The sequence below is a fragment of the Geotrypetes seraphini genome, chromosome 3 (genome assembly GCF_902459505.1).
Source record: "Geotrypetes seraphini chromosome 3, aGeoSer1.1, whole genome shotgun sequence".
Classification (NCBI taxonomy): Eukaryota; Metazoa; Chordata; class Amphibia; order Gymnophiona; family Dermophiidae; genus Geotrypetes; species Geotrypetes seraphini.
The window spans coordinates 403297817-403317029 of NC_047086.1; the positions used below are offsets into that span (position 1 = coordinate 403297817).

General features: G+C 46.2%; 1 protein-coding gene across 9 annotated transcripts in view; it reads right to left on the bottom strand.

The window, feature by feature from the left end:
* Positions 1-1002: 1002 nt before the first annotated feature.
* SLC29A1 (solute carrier family 29 member 1 (Augustine blood group)) overlaps positions 1003-19213 on the bottom strand; it is a 192128-nt gene continuing 173917 nt past the window's right edge. For all 9 annotated transcript variants that reach the window (XM_033936602.1, XM_033936595.1, XM_033936600.1 and 6 more), the window contains 2 exons: positions 11601-11800; positions 1003-6577 (listed from right to left, as the gene is read on the bottom strand). In XM_033936602.1, the coding sequence (XP_033792493.1) occupies positions 6466-6577; positions 11601-11800 (312 nt within the window). In that variant the 3' untranslated portion in view covers positions 1003-6465. The remainder of the gene's footprint in view (positions 6578-11600; positions 11801-19213) is intronic.

A 19213-nucleotide genomic window follows, 5' to 3' on the forward strand; every position in this document is an offset into this window, starting at 1 on the left:
GCTCAGTAGCCCATTCTCACAGTGGCCAATCCAGGTTCCTAGTACCCGGCCAAAACCCAAAGAGTAGCAACATTCCATGCTACCGACCCAGGGCAACCAATGGCTTCCCCATGTCTTTCTCAATAACAGACTATGGACTTTTCCTCCAGGAAATTCTCCAAACTTTTCTTAAAACCAGCCACGCTATCTGCTCTTACCATAACTAGAGTGAGCTTTGACAGCAGCTTCAGAGGTTGGGAGCCAAGTGCAATGTCGGACGTTCGTCTACAGTCTGGGTCCTCTAAATGGCAAAAACAGATGGAATTGAGGCTGGAGTGGGCTTTGACAGCAACTCCAGTAGTTGGAAGGTAGGACCAGTGCCGGGCAGACTTCTGCAGACCCTGCTCCAAATTAGCAGGGACAAACAGAGATTAAGTATGCCAGTGTTTATTTATGAGGAAGCTGAACCTGTGCAGGGTGCCACATTCAACTCTGGGCACCTTGTTAGGCAGACTGGAGGGTCCGTTCAGGTCTTTTATCTGCTGGCATTTACGATGATTCCACGTACGTTCTGTGGGACTTCCAGGACAGCTGCTTGCTCTCTGTAATTCAAACTAGGAGAATGCTGTTCCAAAACCGAAAGTACCAATGTGGATAGTGGACACTTTTGGTAGAATGTCACTGGCCACCAGAGCTTCTGGGCAGGAGGTTGGGCATGTTGAGAAATTTGCTGGGAGTTGAATTTTCTCTATTTCCTCCTCTTTCTACAAAACCTCATATGAGCTTCTCTGGAGTTCTTTTGTACCATAAAGGTGAGACGAGCAGTTTGGTCAAACACCAACATCCATCTGTGTCGTTCCAAGAAACAAGGAGAGCGAAGTGATCGTATCGCAAACCTCAGGATAATATTGTATATCCAAGGGGCTGGAATTGGGTGCCCAGGCTCAGCCTATTGCATCACAAGCCAGTGTGAACGCACAGGAAAAGCTTCCCCCAAACCCCCATCCCCTGTGAAAACAAGACTTGAGGTCTGAGGTCTGTTTATTTCCATTCCAAATGCATTATTTACACAGAGCAGTCATTATCAAATGATATATGTACAGGTAGATGGGCATTTTCGATAGGACGTTTAAGTCTAGTATGGACATTTTAGAAAAAAAGCATCCAGAAATCCAGTAGAGAAAATGTCCATTTTCAAAACAACCAGACGTCTATCTTTTTATTTTTGAAAATGACCTATGTAGACGTTCTGGTCCTTAATACGTCTATCTCTTTTGGCCATTTTCAAAAATAAAAACGTCCACGTGAAAAACGCACAAATGCAAGTTTTGCAGGCGTTCCCAACTACCTTGTCTGATTGTGGCAGGGAAATCTCCATCAGCTGAGCTGGTTTCGGGGATTCCTGCTGGCTCAGCTGATGGCAAGCCCTCAATGTACTGTTTCCCCCTGACCCCCCTATCTTTGGGTGGTGGGAGGGGGGTCAGTGACCACTGGAGTAGTAAGGGGGATCACGCCTTAATTCCTCCCTGGTCAGCTTGGCTAGCTTTGGAGCACTTGGACACAACTAAAACAGGTTTAACTGCCGGCGTCTATGTTCTGTCTAGGATGTCCTGGGAAAGCTTTGATTATGGCCGCAGAGCGTCCAGGTCTAAGTCTGCCCAATGCCTGCCTCTAACACACCTCCAAACATGCCTCTTTGAGCTCTGGACACACTTCAGCCTAGAAGTGCTGCTTGACGTCCAGAAAGTCAGTTTCGATTATCAGCACTTGGACGTCCAAGTGCAGACTTGGGCTGGTTTTTGGACATTTCAAAGTTTTGATTATGACCAAGGGGGAGGGGTGGCTAGAAGAACGCAGTGGCCTCAGACTCCAATTTTGCTGCAGTTCTGTAGGAGTGAATACTCATGGTAGTAGGGTTGTCACTTCACTCCAGGTCAGCCAGACTGATCCAGTCTGGGTTTGCCCCATAGCATGAATGCATTAGAGGTCCAGATATCTTTTTCTTTTATTGGGAGGGGGAGGGAGGGGGGGAAATAATGGATGAAATAGATGCTACTAATCCTTGTATAGTAGGGGGCAAAATCAGATCTGAACCTGCTGCCTCCTGCCGGGAGGGGCTCAGACTGCAGGAACTGTTGAGTTTCCTCACACTAGGGGCATAGCCAGAATTCAATTATTTTTGGGGGGGGAGGGCAAGGAGGCAACACATGTTTTTTCTACTCCCCCCTGCTGCTGCGTAAATAATTGAGGGGAGCCTGCTGGATGCACGCGCCCAAAGGTTTTACGGTAAGTGCAGCTTCTTGAGTACACGTCAGAACAAAACCAGAAGGGTCAGCGCACAGTGGTGTCTGTTCCTCTGCGTATAAATATTAGCCTTGCAAAAATGTTAGCACACACAAATTTAGCGAGGCTGCTATTGAGGCACAGAAGCATGTGTGTAGTGAGGGTGAGGGTGCGGCCCCCATCCCCCCCCCCCCGCTTCTTCCTGACCCCCCTGCCGTGCGAGAGCAGCATTTTGAACTTGCTGCCTACGTCGGGTCAGCTCTCCCTCCTTTCACTACACTTAAAACCTGGCGTGAAATCCTCGGTGCTAACCCTTCTAGGCTGCATCATGTCTTGTGTTGGTCACATGGCAAAAAGCCACTGCTTCCTGCCACAGAATACTTAAAGGGCCTCATTACCAAGCATTGTAACACAATCTGTGTCCATGTCGTCTGCATGAGTTAACAAATGCATTCAACCCCCGTGGCTAGGCTTGACACAGCCTTCCAGCGCTCCTGCACCATTCCCTACAGTGGCTCCTGCTGGATTAACCTGGCTTGTAGCAACCATGAGGTCCTTTATACCAGCACTCCTGCTGAGAGAGGCTGGAACTGCATACTTTGTGAGAGGTTGGATCCCTTAAAGTTTTAAAGCTGGATATTATTGCCCATGCCGGACGCTGCTGGATGTCCCCTTTCAGAGACTTGGCAATAGGTGTTATTCCCTCCCCTCCCAGGCACTGCTGAATATGAGTTCCTGCTTGAACAGATGCAGCCCTCCCTCCACAATCTCCCCTCTTGACATTTCTCACTCCATTTTGCAGCAAGAAGGGACGTGCTCTCTGTGCAGTGTTTGGCTATCACCTTCACCACACAACCCCCCACTGAGGTATGAGGATCCCGGGACAAGCCACCGCCTTTAAAATACTGAATGGTGAGATGCCGCAGAGCTGCTTTAGAGCACGCCGAGAAGGAAGTGACCCTGTGGAAAGTAACAGTCCTAGTTCAGTCAGTATTGAAAAAGCTTGGAGATGCATGCGTCCATGTACACTGAAAGCTGGTACTCTGCACATGCACAGTGTAACGATGTATACTGAAAGCATGTGTTATGCATATCTACAGGGGGCAATGCTGTAACCCTGCACCTATATACTGTATATAAGCATTAATATAGTGCCTATTCAATTGAGGAAAGCAGGCGCTTACTTTCTGGTACAGAATGTTAGCGTAACCGGGTATACACATGTATATGCAGTTAGGTTTAGGCCATGGAACTGGTACACGCACTTGGGCCAAAATGCTGAAAATGCACAATGTTCTACATGTCACAAGCGTGTGAGTCGTGCCCATGTAACCAATGCATGTTTACGAACAAACACATAGATTTTCAACATTTACCTTCAAACGTGCAAACAGAGGCAGGCACTTAATATGTGCACACATACCTGTGTATCTGCCCTCATATTCTAGTCATGTACCTATGTAGGTGGCACCAAAAGGTGGGCATCTTCAGTATAGAATTACCCCAATTGTACAAACTGAGAGCGTGTGACATTTGTTTGTAAAATGGACACTTGAAACCGGCAATACATGTGCATAGAGTGTACAGTGGCAAAGAGCTATGTGTGTAAACAGCATACATTGGAAGCTGGCGGCATGCATGCACAGACCGTACACTGAAAGCTGGTAGCATGCATGCTTAGAGCATACACTGAAAGCTGGCAGCTTGTGTGCACACTGGATACACTGAAAGATGACGGCAAGTGTGCACTTGAAGCTGACAATACATGTCCATAGAATGTACACTGAAAAAGAGCTAAGTGTATATATAGCATACATTGGAAGCTGGCGGCATTCATGCATGGATCATACACTGAAAGTTGGCAGCATGTGTGTACATATTGTATACTGAGATTTGGGGCATGCATGGATCATACACTGAAAGTTGGCAGCTTGTGTGCACACTGGATACACTGAAAGATGACGGCATGTGTACATGTGCATAGAGTGTACAGTGGCAAAGAACTATGTGTCTATACATCATACATTGGAAGCTGGCGGCATGCATGCACAGACCGTACACTGAAAGCTGGCAGCTTGTGTGCACACTGGATACACTGAAAGATGACGGCAAGCGTGCACTTGAAGCAGACAATACATGCGCATAGAATGCACACTGAAAAAGAGCTAAGTGTGTATACATACATTGGAAGCTGGCGGCATGCATGCATGGATCATACACTGAAAGTTGGCAGCTTGTGTGCACACTGGATACACTGAAAGATGACGGCAAGCGTGCACTTGAAGCTGACAATACATGTCCATAGAATGTACACTGAAAAAGAGCTAAGTGTATATATAGCATACATTGGAAGCTGGCGGCATTCATACATGGATCATACACTGAAAGTTGGCAGCATGTGTGTACATATTGTATACTGAGATCTGGGGCATGCATGGATCATACACTGAAAGTTGGCAGCTTGTGTGCACACTGGATACACTGAAAGATGACGGCATGTGTGCACTTGAAACTGACAATACATGTGCATAGAGTGTACAGTGGCAAAGAACTATGTGTCTATACATCATACATTGGAAGCTGGCGGCATGCATGCACAGACCGTACACTGAAAGTTGGCAGCATGTGTGTACATATTGTATACTGAGATCTGGGGCATGCATGGATCATACACTGAAAGTTGGCAGCTTGTGTGCACACTGGATACACTGAAAGATGACGGCATGCGTGCACTTGAAACTGACAATACATGCGCATAGAATGTACACTGAAAAAGAGCTAAGTGGATATATAGCATACATTGGAAGCTGGCGACATGCATGCACTTGAAGCAGATAATACATGTGTATAGTGTGTAAATGTGTACATGGTATACATTGGAAGCTGACAGCATTCATGCACACAGAATACACTGAAATCTAAGGGGCATGCCTGCACTGTCTGTATACTGAACGCTGGCAGTAGATATGCATGTATACAATGAAAGCTGGTGACGTGCATACAGTGAGAGCTGGTGGCATGTGTGCACATAGTGTACACTAAAAGCTGGCAGTATGTGTGCTCATGGCATATATTGAAAGCTGGCAGCCTGTGATAACACAGCATACTCTAAAAGCTGGTGGCACGCGCGCACACAGCATACATTGGCAGCTGGGGGCATGTGTTCACACGGTGTACACTGAAAGCTGGCAGTATGTGTACAGTGAAAGCTGGTGACATGTGTGCACACAATGTACACTGAAAGCTGTGGGTGTGCATTGTGTATGTGAGATGTAGAGGATGTCTAATTCTATACAGAATTTCTATGTAACAATATTTTGTTTGTAATCTGCCTAGAGCGCAAATTAGGATTTGGCAGGATATAACATACCATAACATTAAACAATTTACCCATGGAAACGGGCTGTCTAGTGCCCAGCTTTCAAGCAGGTAAAACGGTGACATAGTTCTCAGATGCACACACTTTTACACGTGCTAGAGGAGAGGTGTTTCAGTGTACTTTCATATTTGTACAACAGCAGTTGTGAGTATTGTAGTTGAAAAACGTATCCACACAAAAAACGAGGTGCCATTTTGTGTGGGTGCTTTTTTCCGTGGGCAGTTTTCAAAGTGCAAATATGCACACTTCTCCTTTCAGAATTAGTGTATTGTATGCAGGTGAAGTTCCCATGGACTTTGCAGGTGGACATGGTTTGAAAATTGTCCTCATGGGTTCACTGCCTTCTTCTCCCTGTGAGCGCATGGCAGTCCTGAGTTGGGATTCGTGAAAACTCGTGGCAGTCTGGACAGCTACTCCTATAAAAATATAAAGTCACGGTTCCTTGGAAAAGTCGACTGAGTAGCGACACCAGTGAAAGAGAGTGTGCTGCACGGTGAGAGACAACGAGCAGTAGACAGAGTGCTCTGGCGTGGAAGACAAAGTTTACACTCACTATATACAGTGAGCGCTCCTGAGAGAGGTGGAGATTTGTGCACAACGAGAAACGGAAAATGCTTTTGAGGAGGGCAATGTAAACCAGGGCAAGAGACAGCAGCAGGCAGAAAGAGATCTCTCTTTGGAGAGAGTGCTCCATCGTGGGAGAGGGTGTGCACAGTTTTACAAGTTTCTTGATGAAAACTTCAGTTGACTGTTCCTGTTGAGATTGGCAGCTCTCCATCAGCATCTCCCCGATTCCTGGAGGTTATGGCGATATTCCTAGTCTGTTACACCAGTTCACGAAAGAGGAAAGAGAAGGCAGCTCCAAGGGCCAGGCCCAGGGAGAGGAAGAATGCCATTATAGCGCCAGCCGTTTCAGCCTCATGTGGAAGCACCTTCCTGCAGAGAGGACACAGACACAGAAGCACAGCATGTCTTCCTGTTTCTTCAATCACAGTGCAAAGAAGAAAATGAAAAGAACCAATCCCTCCCCAGCTTCACTTATGTGGTTCCGTAGGGCCAGATGTCATGAGAGAATGTTCTGGTATTAAGAGATGCTGCAGCTGGTGTGCCCCACTATGTCCCTGACTAAGAAGATGCATCATTTCTGTAGCACGACTGGATGTACCCAGCAGTGTTCAAGGAATAAGGGTTAAAGCTACAGCCTCAGCATCCTGAGGTTGTGGGTTCAAACCCACGCTGCTCCTTGTGACCTGAGCAAGTTACCTAAACCCCCCATTGCCCCAGGTGCATAAGATAGATTCTGAGCCCACTAGGATTAAATTCATGTAAACCATTCTGAGTTCCCCTGGGAGAACAGTATAGAAAATTAAATAAATAGTGTGAAAAGTTTCAGCCTCTGATAACCAGAGCTGAGATTGTGATGTCATAATGCCTCATTCCACCAATGCCTAAGAGCCAGCCTCATCAGTGATGTCACAATGGCTGGGAGGTCCTAGACTTGGCTCACTTTTGCTACATTGTGATGTCTAGAGTGGCACAGTGGTTAAAGCTACGGCCTCAGTACCCTGAGGTTGTGGGTTCAAACCCACGCTGCTCCTTGTGACCTTGGGCAAGTCACTTAATCTCCACATTGCCCCAGGTCCATTAGACAGATTGTGAGTCCACTGGGATAGACAGGGAAAAATGCTTGAGTACCTAAATAAACTCATGTAAACTGTTCTGAGCTCCCCTGGGAGAACGGTAGAGAAAATTGAATAAATAGTATGAAAAGTTTCTGGTAACCAGAGCTGGTATTGTGATGTCATAATGCCTCATTCCACCAATAAGAGCCAACCTCAGTGATGTCACAATGGCCGGATTCAGTGTCCTTGACTTGGCTCACTTTCACTACATTTTGATTTCTAGAGTGGTCCAAAGGTCAAAGCTACGGCCTCAGCACCCTAAGGTTGTGAGTTCAAACCCACGCTGCTCCTTGTGACCCAGGGAAAGTCACTTAATCCCCCCATTGCCCCAGATACATTAGATAGATTGTGAGCCCACCAGGGATAGACAGGGACAAATGCTTAAGTACCTGAATAAATTCATGTAAACCATTCTGAACTCCCCTGGGAGAACGGTAGAGAAAATTTAAAGAAATAAAAAAATAAAATATTCTTTTGCATATACAGTGGTGCCTCACACAACGAACTTAATTGGTTCCAGGAGCAAGTTTGTTAAGCGAAAAGTTCGTTATGTGAAACGCGTTTTCCCATAACAATACATGTTAAAAAAAATAATTCGTTCTGTAGCATAAAATATGCTAAGATGACATAAAAAAAGATAAATTTTTGGTTATTATTTTTATTTAGATACATCTAAAAACATAATTGTTTTTTAAAACAACACACATTTTTTAAATTTAAAGACAGACTAAGTAGAGTCTAATTTTACAGTGAGAGAGGGCAGAGTCTCAGCGGCAAAAACTGGGACTGTTCATTTATTTTTTTTTTCTAGCATCGGGGAAGCGGCGAGAGTAGCTCCGCCCCCCCCAACGCATCAGCAGTAGGCGCCGGGCCCCTGCGAGCCGACGGTCCGCCACTGCACAGGGAGCCAGGCGGAGAGAGGGCAGTTAAGCGCAGTGCCTGCGCGGAAGGATGCAGCTCGGGCGACTTCGTTGTGTGAAACGAAGTTCGTTGTAGGAAGCAAGACATGAAGTTCGTTGTGCGCAGCGTTCGCTGTGCGAGGCGTTCGTTATGCGAGGCACCACTGTACTCATCAAAAGACTGCTAAAGTGCATAAAATCACAATTCAAAATCACAACATCAGAAAAATCCCTCTCCTCTACACACAAAAGAAAATCAAGACCTTCCCACCAGTGCAAATTATGCTGGCTCTTGAGAAAATGAAAAAGACACGGGAGAGAAGGCAATGTTCAGTTGTGGTTATTGGATAGAAAACAGAGGGCAGGGTTATAAAAAAAGAGATGGTTAACGAGACTAAGAATATTAGAATGCCTCTGTATCGCTCAATGGAGTATTGCGTTCAGTTCTGGTCTCCTTAGCTCAAAAAAGATAGAGCAGCACTAGAAAAGGTTCAAAGAAGAGCGACCAAGAAGATAGAGGGGAGGAAAGACTGAAAAGGTTAGGGCTGAGGGGAGATAGGATGGAAGTCTACAAAATCCGGAGTGGAGGAGAACGGGCACAAGTGGATCGATGTTTCACTCCGTCCAAAATGACAAAGACTAGGGGACACTCGATGAAGTTACAGGGAAATACTTTGAAAACCAATAGGAGGAATTGTTTTTCACTCAGAGAATAGTTCAGCTCTGGAACACGTTGCCAGAGGATGTGGTAAAAGCGGTTAATGTATTGTAGCTGGTTTAAAAAAAAGGTTTGGACAAGTTTCTGGCAGAAAAGACCATAAACTACTGTTGAGACAGACATGGGAGAAGCCACTGTTTGCCCTGGATCGGTGCCATGGAATGTTGCTACTATTTGGGATTCTGGAATCTTGCTATTCCTTGGGATTCTGTGTGGAATGTTGCTACTATTTGGGATTCTAAAATCTTGTACCTCTTTGGGATTCTGGAATCTTGCTATTCCTTGGGATTCTGTGTGGAATGTTGCTACTATTTGGGTTTTTGTCCATGTTAAATTTCATCTGCCATTTGGACGCCCATCTTCCAGTTTCCTAAGATCTGTCTGCAATTTTTCACAGTCTGCATTTAACTATAGGTATGAGCGTCAGATCATTTACTGCGCCAGCCCGCGTTAAAAATCTATAGCTCAGCTTGATAAAAGCATCGGGAGCAGCGCGGGCCAATCAGTGCGGCTCCCCACACTAGAAACTGCTAGCGCAGTTTCTATCTTTATGAAGTTTTTAAGGCTAATAAAAAGTGCAGAACATCTATAATAATAAAATGCTAAGCATGCGTGCACACTCTCACTGCGTGCTTCCCTGATCCCTGGTCTGTCGGGCTGTGACGATAGGAGTGTGCATGCGCTGCAGAAACAGCCCCACACTCGCGGCTTCAGGTTCATCCAGCTCCAGCACAGCAGAGAGTGGGCAGTACAGGCTAATCAGTTTCTCCTTCCTTCCCGCGGTCCCGACTCCAAACCTGCCGATTCCAGCAGCTTGCAGCACTGTACACATGCTGCTTTGGGGCCTTCTACTGCCCTAATTTACTCTGGCAAGTCCCTGATGACATCATCAGAGACGCAGTAGAGCAAATCAGGGCAGTGAAGGCCCCGAAGCAGCGTGTGTAGAGTGCTGCAGACGCCGCTGGAGTCGCAGGTTTGTTGGGATCGCGGGAAGGGAAAGGGGGGGTAGGGGAAATGCTGCTGCTGCACAGGGAAGTAGTGTGAGGGGAGAGAAATGGAGGGGAAATAATTCAAACAACTTACTCTGTGAAACTTCCGTTATTACACAAAAAAAAGGTAGGTGACAAAAGGAGAGAGAGACACAGAAAAAAAAAATCCACAGACAGCAGCCAAAGAGACAAACACCAAAACAAGCACAGACAGAGAGACCAAAAGTAAGAAATACAGACAGCAGCCAAAGACATAGACAGAAGGTGACAGTCAAAAAACCATAGAGAAGAACAGGGGTTTAAAGAGACAGATTTAAAGGGAAAAAAAAAAAAATTTGGACAAGGAGAGAGAGACAAACAGAAAAAAAAAGACAGGGGCTACAGAGACAGATTAAAAGAGACAGACACCAAAACAAAAACGGACAGACATACAGCGGCCAAGGAGACAGACAGCATAAAAAGACAGGCAGACATACAGCGGCCAAGAAGAGAGAGACAGAAAGAAAGACAGACACACAAATCGTTAATATAACGGGCTTAAAGACTAGTTATACATACATTAACAATCAGTTTAAGCACTTATAATCAATCAATAACAATTCAAAAAGAATTAAAAAAAACCCTCTCGTCGAATACATTCAATCAAGGAATAAAACAAGACAAAAGAAATGTCCCTCCCACCTTTCCCTGGATGTGTGTACAATCAACAAAAAATAAAAGATAAGAAACAACTATAAGTGATCTGAATAACTTATTATGCCCCAGCATGTCAGCGTTCATCTTTTCATACTTAGAGCATAAGCATAAATTCGCCCACCAAAAAAGTAAGGCGGTCCCAATTCTTCCAATTACGAGTAACCATTTGCATGGCTATCCCAGTCATGATAAGGAAAAGCCGGCATTTATAGGGCAGTTTAATAGAAGAGGCCCTAAATGTTGCTAGCTAGATTACCCCCAATATTACTACAGAGAGAATAGACAGGGTAACTCCTCCACATATGATGCAATTACTATACGGTCAAACCGCGGTTTGCCAGTGTTTTGCAAGACGAGCAAAACATTCTCGCAAATCTTGTCTCGCAAACTGAGCGTTGACTCGATTTGCGAGCACTCCTCCCCCCGAGAACCGGCATCGCTCCCCCCCCGCTCGAGCAGCATTCAGCCTTACCCCCCATCTGGCACCAGCACACAGCCCACAGGATATGCCGGTGCCAGTGAAAGAAGTTCCTGCCTCTTGCCTGGGCCTTGAGCGTCTACGCGTGCTCAAGGCCTTCTGGTTCTCGCTCTCTCCGAGATTCTTGGGGGGGGTAGGGGTGGTGGAATGTATCAAGTGAGTTTCCCTTACTTCCTTTGGGGAAACTCGCTTCGATATACGAGTAATTTAGTTTACGAGCGTACTTCTGGAAGGTTCCACTGTATTTATTTTTTCAATATTCTCTACCGTTCTCCCATGAGAGCTCAGAATGGTTTACATGAATTTTTTCAGGTACTCAAGTCTGTCCTGGTGGGCTCACAATCTGTCTAACGTACCTGGGTCAATGGAGGGATTAAGTGACTTGCTCAGGGTCACAAGGAGCAGTGTGGGTTTGACCCCAGAACCCTAGAAAGCTGAGGTTGTAGCTTTAACCACTGTGAAAGGAGGGTTTAGTGCTTTGCTTGTCGTGTACTTACTTAGGTCCAAAGCACATGCAGAGGCTGGCGAGGTATCCATTGGAGAAGGCGAAGACGATCATGATAAGGATATAATAAGCATCGTGTTCCAGGAACACCGGCAGGTACTGACGTGGATGGACATTGCACAGCATGAAGAGAGGAATGAAGATGAGTCGTGCAATCACCAGAATGTGCAGCAGGTAGCTGTCCTTTCCCGGCTGAGGAGGGGAGACAGAAAAGGCAGTGTCAATATTAGCAGGGACGCCTGCTGAGCGTACCACCCTGACAGTGTCACCAAATGTATGGCGTCACACCTAGCAGCGACTGTAGGGAGAAACAGGGGAAGGAAAGAGCGAGACAGTCGCAAAGAAGAGAAGAAGGAAAAGTGTCCAGGCAGGAAAAGAACTGAAAAAGAGGAGATCTGAAAAAAGCATGGAGAAACAGCAGCAGTAAGGGAAATTGGGTGGTAGCGTAAGGATCAAGCTTGCACGTGACTCCCTTCTTAAAGGAAAAGCACTGCTTACCTGTAAATCATAGAATTACATAAAAAATAGCATTACTTACATACAAAACATTCACGCATTCCTAGAAAGGCTTCTAATCTAATCTAATAAAACCCTAAGCCACGCATGCGCACTCCCACCTGTGTGCTCCCGTTTTCCATGCGCTGTAGGGCACCGCAGGTAGGAGTGCGCATGCGCGCAAATCTCTCTCTCTTTCTTCCCCTGAGGTGGATGTTGGCCGCGGCGGCTGTCGGCGGCTGCAGGCCGCGGCAGCTGTAGGCCGCGGTGGCTGTCGGCGGCTGCAGGCCGCGGCGGGTGAGCACAGAGCATGAAGCCATCAGCAGCGGGTGGCGGTCAGCCCGAGAAACCCCTGACCTACAGGCCGAGCCAAAGTTTCTGTTTTAACTTAAAAGACACTGCAGTGGCTCCTCTCACGAGCCGCTCCTGCATTGGAGAAGGCGGCGATCGTAAGAGGAGCTGCCAGAAAGTTACACTGGTCGGGGTTCGGGTTGTTCGGTCCGTGCAGGCTCCTCTCGCGGTAAATGGAGGGAGAGGGAATGCTGCGGCTGCTGCACAGGGAAGTAGGGAAGGAGGGAAGGAGATAGGAAGAAAGACACAGGGGCAGGGAGAGAGACAGAAAGACAGACAGACAAAGGGGGCCAGGGGGGAGAGAGACAGAAAGAAAGACAGCGGGAGGAAGAGAGACAGAAAGAAAAAAACAGGGGTAGGGAGAGAAACAGAAAGAAAGACAGATATATATTCTACCACCAGTGGGAGGAAGGGAGACAGAAAGAAAAGAAGAAAGACACAGGGACAGGGAGAGACACAGAAAGACAGACAGACAAAGGGGGCCAGGGAGAGAGACAGACAGAAAGAAAGACAGTGGGACAGAGAGAGAGAGACAGAAATAAAGACAGACAGACATATATTCTAGTGCCCGTTAATGTAACGGGCTAAAATACTAGTCCCTTATATTCTTACCAAATCTTTAAGATCTGAAGAAAAATCTCTCCTCTTAGTCCCTTCACTAAGGACTCCTTTTACTAAGGTGCGCTAGGGCTTTAATGCGCAGAATAGCGCGCGCTATATTTCCGCGTGCGCTAGACCTTAATGCCAGCATTGAGCTGGCGTTAGTTCTCGAAGCACAGTGCGCGGTAATTTCCTGCATGTGCTAAAAACGCTAGTGCACCTTAGTAAAAGGAGCCCTAAGACTCATTTATTCAAGGAGGGACACGATCTTTTCTGTCATGGCCCCTCGAATCTGGAATTCACTCCCAATCAATATAAGGGAAGAGAAATTACTTAGTAAGTTTAAAAATCTTCTGAAAAGCTGGCTTTTAAGGACGCCTTTAACTGAGTTATTTAAATTCTATATAATCAGGATACTAATAGTGTTAACCTTTTCCCATCCTATTGTTTCATTACCTATGCCCTTTTTATTTGTTTACGAATTGTATTTAATCCTTTTCATTTCCTCTTGTGTCTTGTTTTGTCAAAAGTTGTATTAATTGTCTGGTTTAATCAATGTGGTTTTTTTTCTCTTACCCTGATTTTATTGTTATTCGTAAATCTCATTGGATTATGATTTTGCGATCAAATAACATTTTAAAATAAACTTGAAACTTGAGAGGCAGACTGGGGATTGGCAGTGATGTGTCTGTCCATCTCCATGACTTGCCGGGGCTCATTGCCGGGCATTCTTGGCCCTGGCTGTACTCACACAAGCAGAAAACACAGAGCAGACCAGTTGTAGCAAGAAGACTGTGATTTACTGGAGAAACAAGACCTGAAATGTCCACGTTTCACCTTCAGGCTGCATTGCGGGTAAATGCTAGAAAGGGATAAGAACACACTCCCCCTTTACTAGCAAAAATCTCTCACATTCACTGAAGGGACGCCATTCTGAATCAGGGCAAGGTCAGCACACTGATTTCTAAGCCCCTGTGACAGAATGCTGAATCATTCCCTCTCCCCCTTCCTTGTCACAAATTAACCCTTATCTTATTTAAGTTGTCCTTATTTGGAATAGGACATCAGCTGACAAGCATTGAATACGTGTAAAAACACAGGTATTGTCTAAGTGCTGAGCTGAGGGTGACACGATGTAAATGCATGTGACTTTGTATCCACCAATCATTAGACATGTAATTGAGGGAGTTACTATGATGTCATTAGCACAGAAGCATAATAAAAGGAGCTCGGAGCTTGACACGGTGACGCCTCCGCCTGACTCTTATCCTGCGTGTGTGTGTTTGCTGTGTTCCATCCCTACAATTCACAGTCTCAAACAACATTCAGAATAATAGGGTGGTACTCAGTGGTGTAGCAAGGGTGAGAGGCGCCCCTCCTCCACCTACATCTTTGCCTCCCTGCTCCCTCCTTGCTCCCCTCGCCATGCATGCCCCTTCCCTTCCCCCGTAGCTCTTTGACTTTACTGGCCAACTTGCTGCCCGTGTTGGAGTCTGCTCTCCCTCTGATGCCACTTCCCAGGTGCAGGACCCAGAAATGATGTGAGAGGGGAGCTGACGCTGGCGTGAGCAGGAGGTTGGAGTTGCTGCTCATGCCAGCAAAGAGATAGCGGTACAGTGGGGGAAGTGAAGGTGCGCAGGCGACAGGAGTGGGGGGGGGCAGAGAGGAGGATGGGGGCTGGCACACCCACCAAGATGGCACCCGGGGCAAAGATTCCATTTGATGCATAACACCGCGGCCAAGCTGATTTTTGTGAAACGGAAATTTGACCACGTATCTCCTTTGCTGGAAAGACTGCACTGGCTTCCTGTCTATCTCAGGATTCAATTTAAATGCACTTGTATCGTTTTTAAACTCCTGTTTGGTATTTTACAAAGGCTAGAAATTAAGACAGAGAGAAAGATTCTGTTCTAAAAGGGATAAAAATCTGGAACGCTCAAAGATTTTGTCTCGCGAAATTCACAAAGATTCAAACTCTCTTTCCCTTCTTTTAAGGGAATTAGATCCAAAAGAAAACTGACAAATTCTTACTTGTTTAAATGAACGGAGGTTTGGAATTTAATCCCATCTATGATAAGAGACTTGAACTCCCTTCAATTATTTCATAAAGCAGGAAAAACCTTTTCATTTTCTAAGCATTTAGCAACTCGCTCTGTTTAAATTTCTTTTTACTTGTATATTTAGGTTTATCTAATTTTTTGTTTTATTCTTTGTTTTATTATTACTGGTCCACCTTATGATTGTTAACCGAGACAAGCTTCACTGTTTTGAAGATGACCGGGTCTATAAATTTAAGATATAGTTTAGTTTAGTATATTATGCCACTGGTATCACTTCTCTCTCTGTAGTAAGCTTATTACTCACTACCAAGAGAGGCGAGGTGCAATCCTATTAGCATTTACCCTTGACTCAGCATGAGGGTGAAATGTAGCCACGTCAGGTCGTGTTTATCCAATAAATCACAGTCTTCTTGCTACAACTGGTCTGCTCTGTTTTTTGCTTGTGAGAGTATTCGTAGATCATCGCCCAGTTCTGTACTCACGTCTTGGACTCTGCTCACTGCTCAGGATTCCCTGATTAAGCTATACCTCTTGTTTGCTGCTCCTATGTGCTCACTGCATGGGATTCCCATGATCTGTCTGTGTTTGCTGCTTGGGGTTACTCCTCCATGGTTTTGCTCATTGCCTGGGCTCTTATGATTTCACTGTGTTCACTGCCTGGGATTCCTTAGCATAGACCAGTATGCCCAGGGCTCCCATTGCATCAGTTGTGCTTAGTACTTGGCTTCCCATTATTGAACTGTTCTCGTTGCTTGATGTTTCCATGCTGTGGCTACACTCATTGGCTGGGGTTCTCATTTTTTGGCTAGATTTGACACTTGGGGCTTCTTTTCCCTAGTTGTGATCACCGGTTGGGTCATATTTTCTCTGACTGTGCTCACTGTCTGGGGTTCCTTCTCCCTGGCTGTGCTCACTGTTTGGGTCTCCTTCTCTCTGGCTTTGCTCACTGTCTGGGACTCCTTTTCTTTGGCTGTGATACTACCTGGGGTTTCTTAGCCCTGGCGGTGGTCACTCATTGGGGCTACTCTCTAGCTGTGCTCAGTGCATTGAGTTCCATCTCCCTGGCTCTGCTCACTGTCTGGATCTCCTTCTCCTTAGCTCTGCTCACTGTATGGACCTTCTTCTCTGTAGCTGTGCTTGCTGTCTGGACCTTCTTCTCCCTGGCTGTGCTCGCTGTGTGAACCTTCTTCTCCCTTGCTGTGCTCACTGTCTGGACCTTCTTCTCCCTGGCTGTGCTTGCTGTGTGGACCTTCTTCTCCCTGGCTGTGCTCACTGTCTGGACCTCCTTCTCCCTGGCTCTGCTCACTGTCTGGACCTTCTTCTCTCTGGCTGTGCTCGCTGTGTGGACCTTCTTCTCCCTGGCTCTGCTCACTATCTGGACCTCCTTCTCCCTGGCTCTGCTCACTGTGTGGACCTTCTTCTTCCTGGCTGTGCTCGCTGTGTGGACCTCCTTCTCCCTGGCGCTGCTCACAGTCTGGACCTTCTTCTCCCTGGCTCTTCTCACTGGCTGGACCTCCTTCTCCCTGGCTCTGCTCACTGTCTGGACCTTCTTCTCCCTGGCTGTGCTCACTGCCTGGACCTTCTTCTCCCTGGCTCTTCTAACTGGCTGGACCTTCTTCTCCCTGGCTGGACCTCCTTCTCCCTGGCGCTGCTCACTGTCTTGACCTCCTTCTCCCAGGCTGTGTTCACTGGCTGGGGCTCCTGTCTGGCTGTGCTCAGTGCATTGGGTTCCTTCTCCCTGGTTGCGCTCCCTTATTGGTGGTTCAGTGCTTTAGCTTCCTTCTGGCCTTGGGTTTATTGTTCTTGCACAGCAGCTTCTGCCAAAGTTTTCATTAACCAGTCAGTTGCCATGGTAAAAAGCTTTCTGCTACAAAAGCCAGTATTTAAAGGCTATTTTGAGGAACTTTTGTGTAAATTCTGTGGTTAGAAACAGGCTCTTCTTTGACCAAATTGAGGGACTGTCTTTCCTAAAGCAGGAGTGCTGGCAACGTTCCTTCCTGGCTGTCCTCCCGGTCACAGGACTCGCATCCATTACTCACTAGAACAGCTCTGCCAGACAGACAAGGTGAAGGAGGGAGTCAAGGATATGAGCAAACTGTACTTTCCTACTATAATTTCCAACCAACAGCAAAAGTCTTCCCAAAGCACCAACCACATCTTTACTCTCCCCCCCCCCCTCAGGGAAACAGCTGCATGTTATATTGACTTCAGTAAAGCTTTTCATTGAGTTTGTCGGCACAGTCTCACTCTCGAAAAACAGAAAACGAATTGGAGAAAAGTCCTATGATCTAATTATATCCCACACGTTTACTCTTCAACTCTAAGTCACAAGATAAACAACCTGTAGAGAGAGCTTCAGACAGGGAGTGGCGAGACACGGATGTAGCCCTAGCCCCACCCTCATCAATATCAGCTTGGAGAAGAGACAGCTGAGGGGGGATATGAGAGAAGTCTACAAAATCCTGAGTGGAGTGGAACAGGTAAACATTACGAAAAGTACAAAGACCAGGGGACACTCAATGGAGTTACATGGAACTACTTTTAAAACAAATTGGAGGACATATTTCTTCACTCACTCAACAAATAGTTAAGCTTTGGAACTCATTACCAGAGGATGTGGTAACAGTGGTTAGCATAGCTGGGTTTAGAAAAGGTTTGGACAAGTTCCTGGAGGAAGAGTCCATAGATTGCTATTAGAACGGACCTAGGGAAGGCATTACTTATCCCTGGGGTTGTCTCTTGCTACCTTTTGGGATCCAGACAGGCACTTGTGACCTGGATTGGCCACTGTTAGAAGCAGGAAGCAGGTTACTGGACTAAATGGACCATCTAAGCAATTCTTAGTTCATACCCTGGGTTCATTTCTGTCATGATGTGTGAAAAACAAATCCTTTTGGAGACATTACCCTCTGCAGAGATCCTCGGCCCCAGGCCCTAAACTCAATCAGCCCAATTCAGTGCTTCTTAATTGGCCAGGAATGGCTCCAGGCTGGTTAAATAGCATGTAGCCAGTCCGGTGTTGATATTCAGTGTGAGATGGCCATTGAACATTAGCGCTTAGCGGCTAGCAGACAGCCAGCTATGACGCACGACTTAGTTGGTTATCCATGAAACTGAAAGCACTAATAGCTGGTCTATCCTCGGCCGCTATATACTTAGCCAGACAACGCTGAATATCGACTTAACTGGCTAAAGTTTATAGCGGCCAAAACCAAACTGGTCACTGGAAACTGCCCAGCATTTAATATCTGGGCTCAGCACCGACTGCGGGAATCAATCTGGCTAACTCGTGGGGTTTGAATATCGGCTTTAATGACTTGGAAATCAAAAATGTTTGATATATGCTAGTGATCTGGTCATTCTACTCCCCTCCTCAGAAGAGAATCGAATCCACTAGAGAATCCCAAGCCCATCTCGCTAACCTTTAACGACCTCCTCTGGACTGAAAGGAAATGATTCAGAAATCAAATGATCTGGCCATTCTATCCCCCTCTTCAGAAGAGAACATAAGAGTGATGGATGGTTTCATCCTGGGGGCAGGAGGTTTATTATTATTATTTAAAATTACTTTTCATACTGCAATTCTGGCGGTCAAAGTGGTTTACAATGGAAAAGAAAAGAAAAGGAACTCCATAATTACAAGGCCAGCGCATACACAACACTCATACGACAAAAGAATAGAATTGATCACCTTGACAAAAGAATATAATTGATCACCTTGACGGACACGGGCTGATGAGGACCAGTAAGCATGGTTTTAGCAAAGGCAGATCGTGTTTGACGAACTTGCTGCACTTCTTTGAGGGAGTAAACAGACAGATAGACAAGGGCGATCCAGTTGACATTGTATATCTGGATTTTCAGAAGGCGTTCGACAAGGTTCCGCATGAACGACTACTTCGGAAAATTGCAAGCCATGGAATTGAGGGTGAAATACTCACGTGGATTAAAAACTGGCTGGAGCATAGGAAACAGAGAGTGGGGGTAAATTGACAATACTCGGACTGGAAGAGCGTCACCAGTGGGGTGCCGCAGGGCTGGTGCTTGGACCCGTGCTCTTTAACATCTTTATAAATGATCTGGACATAGGTACGACGAG